A 19,317-nucleotide genomic window follows, 5' to 3' on the forward strand; every position below is an offset into this window, starting at 1 on the left:
CCTTTTCCCATAACCCTGCATATATTTTCCTGCAGTTGCTTATCCAATTTCCTTTTGAAAGCCACAATTGTAATTGCCTTCACCAACCTCTCAGGCAATGCATTCCAGATCCTAAGCAATTGCTGTGTATAAAAGTGTTTTCTCATGTCTTCTTTATTTCTTTTACTAATCACCTTAAATGTGTGTCCTCTAGTGCTTGACACCTTCTGCCAAAGGGAATAGTTTCCATCTACTCTGTCAAGATCCCTCATGATTTTTAACATCTCTAACAAATCTATCAAAATAACACATAACAGTAGTCTTGTACCTAAGTGAAGAAAAGACCCTTTATTAATCTTTTGCAAAAAAGGATAGGTGATTTTTTTTTTAATGGACTCAGATTTCTAACAAATTTCTAAAGAATGATCTCAGCAAGACCTATTTAAACAAAGGACAGTCACAGTGGCTGTGTAATACTAGCTACCCCTAGTGGTTAACATTAGATTTAGAACCTATCACTGCAAATATCAAAAGTTCATCTATGTGATATATATATATATATATATATGAAACTATAGAAACATAGAAAATATGAGCAGGAGTAGGTCATTTGGCCCTTTGAGCCTGCTCCACCATTCAGCATGACCTTGGCTGATCCTCTATCTCAACGCCATACTCCCACTCTCTCCCTATATCCCTTCATGCCTTTAGAGTCCAGAAATCAATCTATGTTATGTAACAAAGCTGAGAAAGGCTATCAGGGTGCATATATATTCACCGTATTTTTGTTCACCTTGTACCAGCCCTCCTCCTCCTCCTTCCTGACCTCCTGGGAAAGGGAAATTAATAGACTAGTAACCAATTCAGAAGGCCAGTCAAAAAAATTCTGCTCCAACTCCTCACAGGCATTCAAGTAATATTTAGAATTATAAGCAGCACAGTGATTAGAATGTATATTATAAAACCTAGTTTTTTTTAAATCAAACTTCGTGAATTATGTTCAGGAAGATCAAATAGCTTAATATGGTCTGTATTCTGAACTTAAATCACAGCCTCATGATTCTTTGTTGTCATTTTATATGTACTGTAAGAAATATAGGCTTAGGAGAGGACTTACAGGAACCAGCCTCAAAAGAGTTAAATGACTCAAGCTTTTGCTGGAAATGTTGTTCTTCAAAATACGCTGCTTTTAGACCCTCAAACTGAATGACATATCCTATTATTGCAAATTACGTTATATCTACATTATTATATTTTACGTCTATTCTCTGACTGATGCAAGCCAAGAACTCTTTGTTATTAGCTGAAATATAATCCCCTTCTGCTATTTTTCAGTATTAAGTTTTGCTATATTGCAGTTTAATGTTAAGTTGTGAAACTATTGTTTTCTTTCTCCTCTCTCTCCTCCTTTAGGGAAACAAATAATGTTGAGCCTAGGTTTTATTTCCAGTTAGAACTCTCGTTGGCTCATCTTATGGACCTTGAAAATATGAACTGTAGGAACAGAATAATAGGTACGACAAGCAGGTCCTAAGGCATATGCCCTGGACATACATGTGCCGTCACCACGAATGGATCAATTTTGCTGCAGTTCCATTTTTTAGGAGATTTGGGGGTCTCTTGTTGTTGAAGACCCATGGTGGGCAGCAGGCAGGTGAATGAACATACGTGTATAGGCAATATGTGGAATAAGTTGTGCCTTCTACCCAGAGGACATTAGACAAATAATTCTCAACTGTACTTTGTAAACTACTAAGTACTGTAATGTATTAAATTTTCTCTCTGACAAATAGTCATATGACTATAACCAAGATGGTTTCAGTGTCAAACACTTGAACAGACAGTCCAAAATGGATGACAATATGCAATGTAATTTCTGTGGTGGTTTTGCTCAATTTTATTTGTTTTTTGCTATGACAGCGCTGTCATTAGTCTTACTGGTGTTCACACTTGCAGTAATTTTCTAACAGCAGTTAGTGGAGAAAAATGTCCTTTGCAACAGGGAGTCATTCCTCCATCACTCAGACACAGCAACTATATCGCTGAAGCTACAGGCTCAGGGGTCGTGCACAGTTATGGAGTTGGTGAAAAATTCACCTTGTTGATTTAGCAAGGTATATTAGAACTTTAAAAATTTGGGAACTTCTTATCAACACTTATTATTTTAAAGTGGTACACTTGCATATACAGCTGTATTTTAATTGTCATTTTTTTTCTCTTGTACAACATTCTTGCTTATTTGAATGTCTAACACTCAGCACTTATTAAACACAAAGGGCTGAATTTCCACTATCGAGGTAGAAAACAGGAGCCTGGTTTTTGGGTTGGAAACCCATCTCTGTTGGAAAACCAATTAAAGTTCAGATTTCACAGGGTCTCCAATGTTGTGAAGACTGGTTTCCTGTCCAAATTTGAGCCTATGGGGGGTGGGAATGGATATGGATCTGATGAAATGTAGGACACCCAAAGGCAGCCTTCACTACAGCTGCTGGTTGTCCGGGAGAGATCTGCAGCTTGTGACAAAAGCTTCCACAGCATCAGATGGGAGCGAGATGTCACAGAGAAGCCAAAGGCCAGGCACCGAGGGCAGGGTAGATCCTCGATTCATCAAAACCAAACTGGATCTAAAACTGGAGGCCTTGAAGGAGAAGGGGTCCTCTTCCTGGCAGGTGGCAGGAGCAGGGCACCTTGTCATGCAGGGGCATCTATTGTCATGAAAAGCAGATTACAGCCACAAATTACTTCAGGCATAGTCAACCTTTTAAGAAAGATTTGTGTATTTTTAAAAATTACAAACAAGGACACTAAGCAAAAGATGGCTGATAATGTAAGGTGACCATTTCCTGGAAAATTCCTACGTGGGTTATAATGACCCGGCCTGTCCTGAGAGAATATGGAATGTCGCACCTGAAAAGGTGTCATGGCCTTCTTCAAGCAGAGACAACTGAAAAGGAGATAAGAAAGATGCAAAACACTGAACTTTGATTTCCTGTGGTTGCGGAGATAAAATACTGATTTGCACATTTCAACAGTCACCCAAAAATCTATCTCCCATTGATTTATATCTCAGAATGTGTAAATAGTTCTGATATGAATGTAAGACAACCATTTCCTCTTCTGGAATACACAGGAAAAAAATGGGTTAAAAAGCTTGTGTGCTGGTGGGTGTGTGACAGCAAGCAGAAGAACAAGAGTCCCCCCCACCCCCGCAGCTTGCAGGCAAAAGGATTTCGCTTTCTCTCTTTGTTGCTGGAGACAAACCTGAAAGCAACAATCTAAAGGAAATATGACAGCCTTTCAGCTATCTTGCAGAACCGAGTGTCTCCAAACCAACTACAAAACTGCCAAAGTCCACTCAACTTAATGGTCACAGTATACCGTCATCTACACCTCACAGACAAGCCAACGGCTGATTCATATCTTTTTAAAGCTTTTATTTGGATTCTTAACTTCTCATTTCTGATCTGTGTGTATATGTGTTGCGTTTTATTATTTTTCTTTGCTATTAGTAACTATTAAACTTACTCTTTCTTTGACTCAAGAAAGCCTGGTTAAATTGGCTCCTTCTAAAACGTAAATACATTTGGACTGGGAAAAGGTATCAATGGAGGGAAGGGATCCCTTTTAAATTAACCTGTTTGCGACTAACCAAGGGGGTTGAATAAAGAAGGGGAACCAGCTCATTTTTTCTTACCCGGGAGCACAACAAAATTGGGGTCCTGTTTGGGAAATTAACAAATCGAGGGACCTCGCCCAGGGATTAGTCGTTACATTCTCTTTTCAGTATCCAATCCCCCTCCTCTGAGACAGTACAATTTCTTTTAACATCTGATGCCAGAAACCCTTGGCACTGGCTAAACTAAGACTGGAATTTGTGAGATAATAAAAACAGTGTAAGTGAACTACTGCCACTAAGACTTGTTGAGGATTTACTGAAATTAACTTGAGTTATTTGCAGTTCTGAAATGATTAAATGAATGAATTTCTGAGTTAATTTTTTTTTCACTGCTAATCACAATTCATTTCTGGTGACATTCTCAAATGCTGCTCCCATCCTATTAACAATTTGACTCAGCGAGCTAATACCAGGCACAAGTTTAAAAAGATACAATAAACCACCCTGCATACCCTACTGAATATACTTTATAGATTGTTATGGATTGGAATGCATTACCAGGACATAACATATTTGGTGCTTTGCTTTGCTCTTTATCACAACGTGTGTGGTTGAAACATACTTCTATCTATGTGTTATTCCCTGTGATCACAGTGATAGCGCTATTGGAATCCATCCATCTTGGGAGACAATGGCCTATGCCCGGGTTATATGTCACTTCTGTATTCAACGTCATCTGTTGTGGCTGTAGAGGCTGATTCGCGAGCGGCAGTCCTTTCCACACAGATGAATAGCGTTGGCCCAAGACTGATTTTTTTTTTTCTCCACCATCTGACCATTTCCCCCCTCCACCCCACCCTGCTTTTTCCATGTTCTTCCTGACTGCTTGTCTCCAGGCACTCCGATCAGCAGCGAGGACATCCCATGCATCGACTCTGATCCCAGTCAACTTGATTGCAGACATCCTAGTATCACAGATGTGGGTGGGTCTCATGCCCGATAGCAGGCTCGCGATTGAGGATGTCTTTGGAGATGCGGCCACCATCCGTTCAGCTCACTGTTGAGGGGTGGGGGGGGGGGGGGGGTGCAACGCATTTGCAATAAATCATATTCAGCTAGCTGCCATACCTGCCACAAGTTTAAAAAATACAACAAACCACTCTGCATTCCCAACCGAATAAAATTTATAGATTATTATATATTGGAATGCATTGCCAGGACATAACGTTTCTGTGCTCACAAGAGGTGCTTTGCTTTGCTCTTGGGCAAAGCCTTAGCACATATTTTCTTATCTCGAATTAGCCTAACTGTTGACTTAATCGTCTTCTGATTTATAATTGGTTCCTGAAACCTGTGACCATCTTCTCATATAATAATACAATGGGGCTACTGAAAATGTTGCATACTTGAATAATGCCTCATTCTTTACCCATCTTAATGTAAATCCCCAAGGTTATGAAGGCTTTAGCTTTAGCACGTCTTATCTTTCCAGACTGGTTTGAGAAACATAATTTTACATTTCTCATGATTTTAAATATACTAATTGAATATTATGTGTTAATTATGAAACATAAAACATTACATTCCTTCTGTTACAGGTTATATTGCAGCCATTACCAATGCATCAATTGATTAATTACTTATTCTTCAACTGTCTCACAATTGAGGCTCACTACTTGTCCTATTATCCCTGACTGGTTCCAAATAATACAGTAATTGGTTATTTTTAAAAATGTCTCCTGGATTAATTCAAAATGTTTTCTTGACCATGTTAGTTTACTGTATTTAAATTGAATTAGGCTACAAAATGGTCGTCACACTATAATTATTGATTTTAAAACTACCAACATCACATGACCCAGCTAACTGACTCAAGAGGGCAGACATGCTGGGGATCCCTGCCTGCTGGTGCTGGTGTACTTCCATTATTGGCACTCTGTCTTGCCAGGAAATGCCCAATGTTCTGAGACAGCAGAGGTGAAAAAGTTTAGCTGCTTTTCTTGGCTTGCATAAGTTGTCCATGCTTCACTACTGTAAAGAAGGGTGCTGAGATCACAAGCCTGGTACACACAGAACTTTGTATTTTTGGTTAGTTTGCCGTTGATCCACACTCAACTTCTCAACTTTGACATGACATCTGTGGCCTTGACAATCCTGGTGCTGATTTTGGCATCAAGGGACAGGTTGCTGATAATTGTTGATCTAAGGTATCTGAAGCTGTCAATGACCTCCAGAGTGAGGTTGTCGATGTTGATGGAAGGTGGAGTCTCTACGTCCTGGCCCATAACTTTGATCTTCCTGACGCTGATTGTCAGTCTCTGTTGACAAGGTCAAAGAACTTTGGTGAGATCTATTAAGCAATGTAGAATGATCTGTGCTGTTTGCAGCACTTCCCCTGAGACTGCCAAAGTGAGAAAATAATGTCAACTGTTGATCTGCCGGCTCTAAAGCTGCACTGAGACTCAGGAGGGTAGATGTCTGACACCAGGATCTGCAATCTGGTTAGAGCAACAAAGACCTTCCCCACAATATTCTAGAAGCCCTCCCTGCAGTGGCCATAGGCCACCCTGTAGAGAAGTCACCTTCCTCCCACCTCTGCAAAAGTCATATTCTTTTAAACCTTGAATAAATTGAAGGCAGCGTGCCTGTATTTTGAAGTGCCCTCTCCCTTACCTACCTGCCATGGCATTCCTGTTGCTGTTTTCAAGTTGAGAGGCCTCTTGATTGGCCCTCTAGCTTTGAGATCCTGCCCGCCATCCTTAATTGGACAGCAAGACCACCCTCTGGACATTAACCAGTCGCTTTGAGTGGCTGTTGCTCACACTTTACAGGTTTCCAACCAACACTTGAGCCTGACAGCAAGAGTTCAGAAGCCCGCGTGGAAAATCCTTCCTCTTGGTCTCAGGTAGCTGAAAGAGCTGCTGCCAATGCTGGTTTGTGTTGATGGGAGCAAAGCTGAACAAAGTTGTCGTATTTTCGGTAATAGTCATGATCTGGTGTTTAAAGCTAAAATTGAGAATAGTCTGGTTCAGTTTGAAGAATGGGCAAGGAATAGGTTTGTGGTGGGATCAATGTTCAACTGGAGAAAATTGTAATTTGCCCAGAAATTGATTCAGGGAATCAGTCTGACAGGAGTGAGGGGTCAGTCAGAGGGTGAGAAAAGTGTCGGGCAGATAGTGCTAGATATTGTCAATGTAAACGTGAAAAATGACCCCGTGCCTCTGGATGATGTCACTAAGAGCACCTAGACATGGTTAAAAGGTGGGAACCCATCCCTGCAACCACTTCCCCCACACTCTCTGGAAAGCTTGTACTGTACTGCTGAAAGGTCATCAGCCTGAAACATTAACTCTGTTTCTCTCTCCACAGATGCTGCCTGACCTGCTGAGTATTTCCAGCATTTTCTGTTTTTGTTTCAGACTGCTTCCCTAACAGGGTTATCAACTCTGGTTGGACATAGTCTAATCAGATGCTCCCAGCAGCCTCGCCCAGTCAAATAGCATTTACTTTCCCAGATCTCTAATATTTTAGTAACAACCAAAAACGTTAAAATAAAATTAAAACTGGAGATTTAATTTAATACCCCAATGATTTTTTTGCTCCTGAGTTACTCACAGCATTTTTTAATTCCCTCTTTAACTCCCAGAGAATAAAAACTTGCATTTATATAGCGCCTTTAACTCAGTAAAACGTCCCAAGGCACTTCACAGGGCCGACTATCAAAACAATATTTCACAGATCCTGGAGGGTTAACCCTAGTTCAGAATCTCTCACACTGGGTGGAACACTGAGGCTACACATGCTTAATTTTAAAGAGTTGATTTAGCAAAATAAAGTATATTAATCTTGGGCGATTCGAGCGTGGATCACGCTGCATTACTCCGCCTGTATCTCGTGAACCAATCGCTTCCCAAATTGCGAGTGGCCGGTGTGGGGCGACATTTCGTGCACCAATCCCAGTATCAAACCGCTATAGTAGCGGAGGGGAGAAAGCATGGTTTCTTGCATACGTCTGCTCGAGTGGAGTTTCTTCTTTTATTTCTTCACACACATCCCCATCACTTTAGCCATCGACCTGCAGGCTCTGTTACCCAAGGACTTGTACCCGCTCGCGGTGAGTGTTTGTAACCATTGCTCCGGGGAGAGGGAGCGGGGAGGTCCCATTCGCTCCCTCTGCTCCCAGCCCAGGGTCGGCTCTTGTGCTGTGGAGAGATGCAGCAGGGAAGGTGTGCGCCGGGGAGGATTCATGTCTCTCACTCGGCCACTGCGGGCTTGTGGCTCCCATTTCCTCCTCAGTAATAAGGATGAATTTGTATTCACCAATCTCTAGACATCACTAACCTCAGGGGCAATAAAAACAGGAAGTGCTGGAAAAACTTAGCCGGTCTGGCAGCATCTGTGGAGAGGAAAACAGCGTTAACCTTTCGAGTCCAATATGACTTCTTCTGAAGTCTCGCAGTCTTGTTTCTTTCTCGCAGATGCTGCCAAACCTGCTGAGTTTTTCCAGCACTTTGTTTTTATTTCAGTTTTCTAGCATCTGCAGTATTTTGCTTTTATTAACCTCAGGGGTACAGTATTGAAAGGAATACTTGAAGTACGGGTGGGCCAGTTCCTGTTGAACCGCTTTCATTAGATTGATTCCAACTGAACTGTTTCTAGTTGAACTGGATTCCTATTGGACTCACTTCTATTGCCCCAGTTCCCATTGGATCCGTTTCTATTGAACCAGTTCCAATTGTACAGGTTCGAATCGCTTTCTGTTGCACCAGTTCTTATTGGAACAGTTTCCACCATACTGGTTATCATTGCACAGAGCGTGTACGTTTGAGTGTCACGGGGCTGCAGTGTCATGCATTGTGGTGTGTGAATCCACCAATCTCCGAGCCACCAGTCTGGGATCTGGTTCACAAAAATTGTGGAGTTGGATCCCAATGGTCATCATTAGTTGCACTTAGTTTTAGTCCAAACCTGCTTTGCACATTCAGTTAATGTGCGGGTATCCAGCAAACCCCATAGTTAGCAGGGGATTGATTGTTGTATGATCTCCTTTTGCTTTTATACTATACACTGTGGCTCTGGTATTCCAGTTGACACTTTTTTTTCCCAGTCCCACTCCAGGGCCTGAGCACAAAAATCAAGGTTGATACTCAAATGGCAATACTGAGGGAGTGCCGCACTGCCGGAGGTGCCGTCTTTCAGATGAGACATTAAACCAAGGCACATCTGCCCTCTCAGGTGGACATAGAGGATCCCATGGCACTATTTTGAAAAAGAGCAGGGGAGATATTGCTGGTGTCCTGTCCAGTATTTATCTCTCAATCAACATCACTAAAACAGGCTAGTCATTATCAAATTGCTGTTTGTGGGGGGAACTCGCACAAATTCATTGCTGCATTCCTTACATTGCAACAGCGACAAGACTTCAAAAGTACTTCATTGGTTGGAAAGCGCTTTGAGATGTCCAATGGTTGTGAAAGGTGCTAAGTAAATACAGGTCTTTATTTAATTGTCAAGTACTTTTTAAGGAATTGGACTAAAACAACAATTTGGCATGTTTTAGGACAATTTGAATTAAGTGACAAGAAGCTGTCAGTGGACTGCTTGACACTTTCAATGTTGCTGTGGCACCCAACGCAGCAACAATTATACAATATGAAAAAGGGCAGATGACTGCCAATGCACTGTTGGGGAGGTAGCTAAAAGATGGTGCTTTTAAAGATCTCTACAAGTAGCAGCACTGGGCAATTGGTGAATTCAGGCTGTCTGATAAGTTTCAATGTCAGTAGAGACCTCTGTAGATCTATTGCCAGAAGTAAGACATATCCCAATTACCTTAAACGTACCGAGTCTGAGTTGGTTCGGAGGATTGGCCTGTTTCCATTGTGATCCCCAGTGCAGCCTGAAGTAACCTTAGAGCACGATCACTTGGTGACCACCGAATTTTCACAAAGTGATCAATGGGCAACCCAGGATATTGCCTTTCTCATGAGAATGGAATCACTGTTGCATATACAGACATTTTTAGTTTGCCTGAACCACTTGTTTTGCCCTTCTCCTGCATCTAAAGAAGCCCCTTCAGAGGCACGCAGCTCGGTGTTGAAGAAAATTTCTTCACAATCGCACTGCGCACGGTATCCAAGGAAACTCCACTACACCCTCACTGCACACAGTATCCAAGGGAACTCTACTACACCCAGTATCCAAGGAAACTTCACTACAACCCCCCCCCAACTGTGCACAGTATGTGAGGAAACTCCGCTACACCCTCACTGCACAAGGTATCCAAGGGAACTCCACTACACCCTCACAGCACATAGTATCCAAGGAAATCCCACAACACGGTCACTGCACACAGTATCCAAGGAAACCCCACTACACTGTCACTGCACACAGTAACCAAGGAAACTCCACTAAACTGCCCCTGCACACAGTAACAAAGGAAACTCCACTACACTGTCACTGTACACAGTATCCAAGGAAATTCCATAACACTGTCACTGTGCACAGTATCCACAGACACTCCACTCTCACTGCACACAGTATCCAAAGGAACTTCACTACACCCTCACGGCACACAGTATCCAAGGAAACTCCACCACACCCTCACTGCACACAGTATCCAAGGAAACTCCACTACACTGTCACTGCACACACGATCCAAGGAAATTCCACAACACTGTCACTGCACACAGTATCCACAGACACTCCACTCTCACTGCATACCATATCCAAGGAAACTCCACTGCACCCTCACTCCACACAGTATCCAAGGGAACTCCCCTCCACTCTCACTGCACATTATCTAATGTGAATCCTTAACACACTGACTGCACAGTAGCCAAGGATATCTCAACATGTTATAATATTTGAGCAGTTTTGTATGCCGGTGCTGAACTTGGTGCAATTCTGAAGCCCTTCTAATGTACTGATTTTATCTGGTGGGCTAATTAAGGGCCGTTAGTTATCGCTCTGAAGACTGGGAGATTGTTGGTCAATGTTTGGTCACAGGGTTGATGGCATTTGTTGTGACTTCTCACTTAACGGAGTGGGCCACTTGAAGGCTGCCATCTTCCACTCTTAACCTGGCATAGCCACCTTGATATAAAATTATTGTTGTTGCTCTATACCCAGCCATATAAAAGAAAAAGATGAAGAGCCTGTCATGAAATTTTTAATGTGTATAATATTACTGGAATTTTTTTTAAAAAATAGAGTTTTAGTCTGTGGGTGTGTCTGTGTGTGTTTTAATTGGATTAAAGCCAACTAGACTGGGTGTTTTGATGTATAGTAATTTTGAGATGTAAACAGGAGGTTAAGGGTACGTTTGCATTTTGTTCAGTAGAGCATTCATGAAGGGGAGTGAAATCTTGCACCTAGCTAGGAAATACCAATCAATGTTTATATTACTAATAAAATTGGTACTAGAAAAGGGGTTTTATTGTTAGAAGAGGTGGAGTTCAAAGGGCCTGATGATACAATGAGAATTTACATTCAAAGAGAAGTGCTGGGTAAAATCGAAAGCAGCTTTGTGCGTGCAGGGCAGAGGCATGTAACATCAAAGTAAGCCGTAAGCCTACAACTGTCTGCAAAGGAACCGAAGTGAAAGGAACCTCATTTTAAATTTGTAAGGTGTCTGCTTAAAGTTTATGGGTTGTTGTTGCCTTAGTGGAGATTAGTTTGGGAATTAGTTAAAAAGCTATGTTGTTTGTAATTGGTACCCATGTGTACATGTTTAACTTTTGTAAATTGATAAATGTCTTATGTAGTTTGGTATAAAAACCTCTTGAGAATTGGTGGTCTTATTCCTGAATTTAGAGCTGCATTTCAAACATACCAATTGAAAATATATGTTCTGACAGTTGTTTAAAGTTTCCCTCTGGGATTTTAAATAACAGCCTTTACCAACTGCTGTGTCATAACAAGCCTGACCCTGCTTTTGGGAAACTTCAGGGCATTGTTGCATTATTCGGATGCCTTTTTTAGCAGATGGTACAATAATACCTAATAATGACTCTGAATGTGGAATGCATAAGAAAGACTTTAATTACATTTAAACAAACTTCTAAAAAAAAGTTAAATGTATTTTTTAATACTATTTCTTTCCTCAGCTGCAAGGGTTATTAAAATGGTATGCAGCTCAGTTCAAAGACCCAATGATGATGGACCCTCCAGCATGGTTCAAAGCATTCATTCTTTGTGAAGCATTGTTGCAGATGCCTTTCTTTCCTGTTGCAGCTTATGCTTTCTACAAAGGTTAGTACAGTAATTATTTATGCTTGTAAGTGGTCTTAGTCTTGCCTCGCTCCATCACATGTCTACATTTGCATTATTCATGCAATGTTATCAGGGTTGTGCCTTTATTTTGGATTATATCTGAAACCCAAAATGTGTGCAGTAGTGAGGTTTGCTTTTGTTTTAGTGGCATATTAATACCAAATGAAAAATGTGAAACAATAAACAGGATTTTCTTTTGCTGACACATTTCAGGGAATCTTACTGTTGCAGTAATTGTATTGTGATGTGTTTCTGTGTCCCATTACATCGTGTTCAGTATACTTCCTTAATCCTAGATAGAAATTTCAATATTTATGGAAGTCATTCAGCCATCAGCGCTATCTACCCTTAGCCCAGTTCGCAGTATCTTTTAATATTTCAGTTTAATTTCCCTCTTAAATGTTGTGATTGACTTTTCTTTGTTAGTCACCTGTGGTAAAGGTTCTGTATTAATCTTTTACATGAAAAATGATCTTCAATCCTCTTCCTTTGTTGCTCTAGTACTGATTCTGAATTTATGCCTCCTTAGATTCACTGAACAGTACCAATAGTCTTTTACTATTTACTGTCTCAAACTCTTTCATAATTTTGAACACCTCTTTGATCTTGCCCTTCAGTGTCTCACTCCAATGAACAAGTCCTTGTTTTTAAGTCACTCATCATAACTGTATTTTCTCATTTTGGGAAAGATCCAAGTGATTATGTTATTCTTGTTCCTTGGCTGTAAAATCCTTTCTTCAATGTAATGTCTGAAACTGCACCTGTGATCACATCCAAACCAGGTCTTGTATTGATATAAGCAAAAAACTGCGGATGCTGGAAATCCAAAACAAAAACAAAAATACCTGGAAAAACTCAGCAGGTCTGGCAGCATCTGCAGATAGGAGTTTCGAGTCCAAATGACCCTTCAACAGAACTAAGTAAAAATAGAAGAGAGGTGAAATATAAGCTGGTTTTGGGGGGGGGGACACGGACGGACAAGAAGAGCTGGATAGAGGGCCAGTTATAGGTGGAGATAACCAAAAGGTGTCACAGACAAAAGGACAAAGGTGTTGAAGGTGGTGATATTATCTAAAGGAATGTGCTAATTAGGGGTAGAAAGCAGGACGAGCAAGGTACAGATAGCCCTAGTGGGAGTGGGGTGGGGGGAAAAGGATCGAAATAGGTTAAAAGGTAGAGATAAAACAATGGATGGAAATACACTTAAAAATAATGGAAGTAGGTAGGAAAAGAAAAATCTATATAAATTATTGGAAAAAACAAAAAGGGGGGGGAAATCGGAAAGGGGGTGGGGATGGAGGAGAGAGTTCATGATCTAAAATTGTTGAACTCGATATTCAGTCCGAAAGGCTGTAAAGTGCCTAGTCGGAAGATAAGGTGTTGTTCCTCCAGTTTTGTATTGGTTCACCACCACTTGCTTGCTTTTGTACTTAGTGCCCGGTATATGAAAAAACTTCTCAGACTAGATTAATGCTGCCATGTTTGAGGTTCAGCAACATGAAAGTCAGGAATCTGACTCCATTACGCTTTAAAATAGGAGTGAAATGTCAGTTTATAGGGTTTCTAGTTCTCTTTCCAATCCGCAAGAGTGTAGTGCAGCAAAAAAACCCTGTCATTTCACATCTTATATGTTCAATAGGAGTTTCTTAAGTTTTCATTTTCACATTTAAGGCTGGATTTGGGTCTGTTTTTGTGTAAGGAACCCACTTCCTATGGGAAATTGAGTTTCAGATTTTCCCAGGAGTGAGCGTTTAATTTAAATGGAGATGGTTTATTGTCAAATTAAAGCTGGTGGGGACAGGAGTGGAGGTGGAATTCAGATAGCCAAGGCATCTCCAAGGCTGTACTGAGGGAGAGAATGTGCGTTCAAGCCTATCACTGCACCAGAGTACACCACCCACGACAGGTAACTGATTCCAAGCACAACTTCACTCTATACGAAGCCCTTCAATACTAGTGGTTTTTCTCCACTGTCCCACAGCAATTAGTTAGGGCTGTCAAGAATTAGTTAGTAAATTAACTTTTCCATTAAAGAAACAAAAGCAGGAAATGCTGGATGAATGCAGAAGGCCCATTACAGGGAACTCCAAACCCTTTGTCAGAGCTGATGACTGATTCATTAGGAGCCTGAACATCTATATTGAGTGACATAATCTCAACAAGGTTTTAGGGTCCAACAATTTTCCTTCAGCACCACTGAAGTAGAGGGGGAATAAAATCAGATAGAGACACCCTCAATCTCTACCTTAGCCCCCATCTACCACTGGCCTTCCATCCAGTTTCACCTGCTCCAGCACCCCCTTACACAGTATAAGTTTCATCACATTTCTATTTCTCTTTAGCTCTTAAGGGTCATACCGACTCAAAACAGAAGCTGACAGACCTGCTGAGTTTTTCCAGTATTTTCTGTTTTTATTTTATATTAGGGACACCACTTTCCACCCCCCCCCCCACCCCCATGTTGTTGGTAAAAATGTAGGTATCTTTGTCCCTGCTCGTAAATCCTGTGCTCAAGAGTGGTGTCTCTTTCTTTATGCCCCTTGTCCCTCTCTTCCGGCCTCCTGATGCCCAGTGTTTCACCCTTTCCGTGCAGGCTGCTGCTCCTCATCTGCGCTGGCCTTGATTTCTGAGGGCGCAGTACCCATTTTCAGCTGCACCCTTCCTGGTGCACACATGGAGTCCAAACAGATATGCTCACTGCCCTGAAGCTCATGCGATGCCAGGAGGGTGAGAACCCTCTGAGTTGGCAAAGTCCTTAATGCTGGCTCCTCCCCTGACCTGTGATGGGCTGCTGCAACTTTCACTTCAAAAGGTTAAGCGCTTTAACCTTTAAAAGTGTTTACATTTATCTTGTTAAATTCTTCCCGCTTCCATGACGTCCCCCAGATATGGACCTCGCCTCCATGCGGCTGGCCTGACACAGCTGCTAAATGCCAGCCCCCATCAGGAATACTGGAAAAGTTTTAAGCAATGGCTTTTTAATAAGTCCTCAACAATTTAATTACTGTGATAATAGGCACAGGCCAGTTCTGAGGCCTGGGCTCTCCCCTGCCCTTGGGCAGTTCCGTGAAGGTAGAAATGGAGGTAGGACTTTTGGCTGTGTGAAATCGTGGCTATTTTTTTTATTTGTCTGCCTCTATTCTGGCCCTTAGTATGTGGATTTGATGTGTCAAGTGTATGAACATGTGGACATCATCATACTAAAGGCCATAACATGTACATATCCCAAGGCCTCTAACTTACATTAGATTTACTAAGTTTCAACCAGTCTGCATGACAGTATAACCCTGGTCCAACAAATCACTGTTTCCTTGAACATCATTTGTGCAGTTTAACTGTAGCCCACGTGTTGCTCCTCCATGTAGTCCCCTTCACTTAAACCTATCACCAGTGTTGCTGGAGGGAGATGAAAGGCAAAATAAAATATCCATTACTTCTCCACAGAAAGGAGTAAGAAGAGTTCTTTCTGAGGCACGTGTGCCCATGTCCCACCAGCAATCAGGGAAGCACTTTATGAGGTGGTCATTTGGCTCCCCTATTGACTGTAGTCAGTGAATCTGGCAATCAAAGGGCAGCAGTAGAAGGAAAAAGGGGATTGAGTCAATATCGGTAATCCAGTCTTGGGTTTGAGATTTTGTAGAGGAACTGCTTAAGATTTGCTTTTGCAGTGTATTAAGACAGTTGAATTCTTCAATTGACTTGTGCCAGGAAAAACAGTGGAGAGAAGATTGAAATCCTGCAGGTGGCAGAAAATGGCATCACTGAAGATATTCTGTTTGCTTTAGGGACCTCAGGATTTGTTGGGATTGGCTCTACAAGACAAATAGTCACAACTATTACCTTCCTATTTATATTGTATGATTTAGCATTATCATACCATACAACCTGAAACAAACTGACTGAGAGTGAAGCAAAATGATCATTAGGCACTGGAAAACAGAACAGAGTTTGTCTGAATTGGAAGGATTGCTGCAGATACCCCTGGTTGAGGTCATTTGCTTTCACCCACAATGATAAATCATTCCTGTCACTCACACTGGCTTTGGAAAAGGGCAGCAGTGATGTTCATTATCTGGCAAACCATGAAGGTGGGTTATCAGTCTCATCGTCTCATAATCAATGCTTTTTCCTGTCAGCCATCCTGCAATGCAAACATTACCACTTCAAGCAGACTGCAGGTTTGCTCCCTAGTGTCACCCCTGTTTGTGTGGCTGTCATCTTGTACCTATCTCTGGAGCTTTCTCATGATAATAAACCAAGATTAACCCACCACGTGGGAAATTGTGGACATGAATCATATCCTGTCTCTTCAAGACTGTCTCTATAATTAAGTTCCTGTAATTTTTTTTAAACAAACTCCAAAGAACTACAATTTATACAATGTGACATTCTGTTTTGCATTTTAAAGGTTGTGTCTGGATTAATGCAGAGAGAGTGAAGTATGATATAATTTAATGCTTTGTATTACTTTTGTATGCAGGAGGTTGCTCATGGATAAGGACCCCTGCTATCATATACTCCACGCATGTGGCTACGACACTTATTCCCATCATCGCACATATTCTGTTTAACGACTTCTCAGCATCAACTTATCCAGGACCAAAAACCATGTCAGAACGTTTATCTCTCTTAGCTATTTACAGTCCCTATTTACTAATCCCTGTATGGATCCTGCTAACCATGCTTTTCAGCGAAACGTACAATCCTGACAAGGAAAAGAAGAGACGGTAACTACTTCCACTTGAGAAACGAGTCCCATTTTTTCCTGTGCTCCATTTGGGTTTACTGTCTTATAATTTGACAGCAAGTTTGTAATAAAATTGTAAATTTTAATGAAATGAAAGATAGTCATTTGGTAGTACAGAACTTGACTATTGCTGAAAATAGAGACACGTTGAAGCTTCTCATCTTGCACTCATCAGGACACTTTGCAAGAATACTAACATAAGGGGAAAACAACAATTTATACTGTGAGGGGAGTGCTAATTGGATGGCAAGTGGGCTCCAATTGGTAAAGGTGTTGCCATGGTGAATGCACTAGTGATGGTGACTGACAGTTGACTCCAAGCATTATTTGAAATTTAAAACCAGGCAGCTTGACCCTGATTGGTCAAGACATTGCCCTGAGGAATGAGTCAGCGAATGGCTGTCACTTATTTTGTTCAGCTGAAACAGGTGCAATGTGCGTAAGTATTCTTTGTGTCTTCAAAGAACTGGGACTTTTGTATTAATACATGTAGCTTCCAGTACACACAAATGTTCCACACTGCGAGCCTGAATGATAATCTTAAATTGGTCGTCAGTGTAATTCTTAGCACATGGAGGATTAATTAGCAAATGTTGTCCACTTGCAGAATCATATGCTATCTGACATGATCTGCCAGTCTTTGAAATTATGACCTACATACCTAGTATCACACTGGCACTGAAATTCATAAACAACATTACTCATTTGTATGATAGGCAGAGCGCCTTTTTGGCTTGACAGCAGCATCCTGTTAGTGGCGAATACCACTCGTATCGCTACTGCATAGTAGCAGCGTGAAACAGCTAGCTTCGCCCGTTGCTTAAATTTTTGAGATACCTTGCCCTTCCAGGGTAATCTGAAGTAGACCAGGCACTTTTCAGGGCCAAAAATGGCAGCCCTAGGCCTGTTCATGAGTTTGCATGATATACAGTGTGAAATGATCTGATCGGGGTAGCCCTTATCCTGCACAATGCTTTTGATGCGCCCTATTTCAGCATCAAGTTTGCATGGTAAGCAAATGACTTGGGTTAAATTTACAAGATTGCCAATAAGACCAATCTTATAGTGTGTGAAACTGTAAGAATTCCAATGCGTATATTGACCAGTGATGGTAGGCTTGTGGTAGATCATGGTAGAGAACCCCCTGGCAGATCTCTCAACAAGTACATCAAAGGGAATTCATTTGACTGCTCCATTTCAAAGGTGAATTTGAGCGCAGGATGGAGCCCATGAAGACGTATAAGGAAATAACAATGCTTGGCAGTTAACTGTCAGTCACCGTCCCTGGTGCATTCTCCAAGGCAACACCTCTACCAGAGTCCACTTGCCAACCAATCAGCACTCTCTTCACATACAGTAGAAATTGTTGTTTTCCCCTCATACTGGTGTTCTTGCAAAGTATATTGAAAAGTGAAAAACAAAAAGCTTCGATGTCTCCTTTTTCAGTAATACTGAAATGAAAGATGTGTGAAGATTACTATCACAGGAGGGCTACTTTTTTATTGGAGTATTTTCAGTTAAAATTAACAGGATCACAAAGTTCAAGCTTTTGGCTTTGTGACATAAGCAAGTGCTTACCATGGAACCTCAGGACTCAAAGTTTAAATCCATGTTCCCATTAATTTTCTTGTTTTGCTGATACTAACATACGTTGGTCACCTGATTTATCAATGGGACAAAAGTGCTAAGACCAACTTGTTCCAAATGTCTAGTCTCAGTAAGTTCAAACAAAGCATACAGGCATACCAAGTCGACTGGACCTTGAGGGCTAGATTTCCAATGCTCAGACTGCATGGGGTTCCAGGACCATAGGGTTAACAATTTGGTTTTGCCCTTTTGAACTCAATAATGCATCTTTGATTCCTGCGCTCAGGGTCTTATATGAGCCAATTTTCTTGCCCTCAACCATCCTCCTTGTAAACCCATTGAACTGCTGGATCACCCTGTTTAGAGAAACATGTTCTGACTTCTGCCCTTAATTATTTGTTCAAATCTTTGACTCTTTTGTCAATAACGTTTGAATTATTTGTATAGTTTTTGTTTCCCAATCAGTTGTTCAGGAACAGAATTGCTTAAAAATTGCATGCCAGCCACATGATGTAAGATCAGAAAGTTGCTGTATCTGGGCAGTGGGAGGATGAACAGCTATTATTCCTGTACACTTGCACCTTGCTGCATGACATGGCAGATCACATTATGTTACTGATGATCTTAGTAAATGCACTATTAATAAACCGTATTTTCTTTCCTTAAGAAAAGAGAACCTTTTATTCCATCTTAGTAATAAGATTGTTTGACGTTTTGTTACAGTCACGACCAGTTCACTCACACTGTTCCTTGACAACAAAATACTATTAGAGGCAGGTAAAATATTTGAGTATTGAGTATTAAGCACAAAAAAAATTGAGTTATGAAGTTAAGCTAAGGAAGTTAAGTGAATTCTCTAGCAAAGATATTTCAGGATTGATATGGTAAAAGGATAAGTTTGTGCAAAGGCAGGACAGGGAAACTTTTTAAATTGTTTCTAGGATATGGGTGACACTGGCAAGGGTTGCATTAATTGTCTATAATTAATTATCTTTAAATGATGGGCATTATTCTTGAAACACTGCAATTCTTACGGTGCTGGCACAGTTGTGTTCGGTTGGCCATTGTAATTTTGACCCAGCAAAAACGAAGGAGCAGTGGTACATGTCCAAGT

At 41.2% G+C, this 19,317-nt stretch overlaps 1 protein-coding gene across 5 annotated transcripts in view; it reads left to right on the top strand.

The window, feature by feature from the left end:
• tmem97 (transmembrane protein 97) overlaps positions 1-18,869 on the top strand; it is a 33,372-nt gene extending 14,503 nt beyond the window's left edge. For 2 of the 5 annotated variants that reach the window (XM_041197518.1, XM_041197516.1), the window contains 2 exons: positions 11,704-11,848; positions 16,350-18,869. In XM_041197518.1, the coding sequence (XP_041053452.1) occupies positions 11,704-11,848; positions 16,350-16,600 (396 nt within the window). In that variant the 3' untranslated portion in view covers positions 16,601-18,869. Of the gene's footprint in view, positions 1-1,392; positions 3,461-7,575; positions 7,710-11,703; positions 11,849-16,349 lie in introns of those variants that run through there. The other 3 variants (XM_041197517.1, XR_005944208.1, XR_005944207.1) reach the window with 3 other exon arrangements.
• The last annotated feature ends 448 nt before the right edge of the window (positions 18,870-19,317 follow it).

This window comes from Carcharodon carcharias, chromosome 10 (genome assembly GCF_017639515.1).
Source record: "Carcharodon carcharias isolate sCarCar2 chromosome 10, sCarCar2.pri, whole genome shotgun sequence".
Lineage (NCBI taxonomy): Eukaryota > Metazoa > Chordata > Chondrichthyes > Lamniformes > Lamnidae > Carcharodon > Carcharodon carcharias.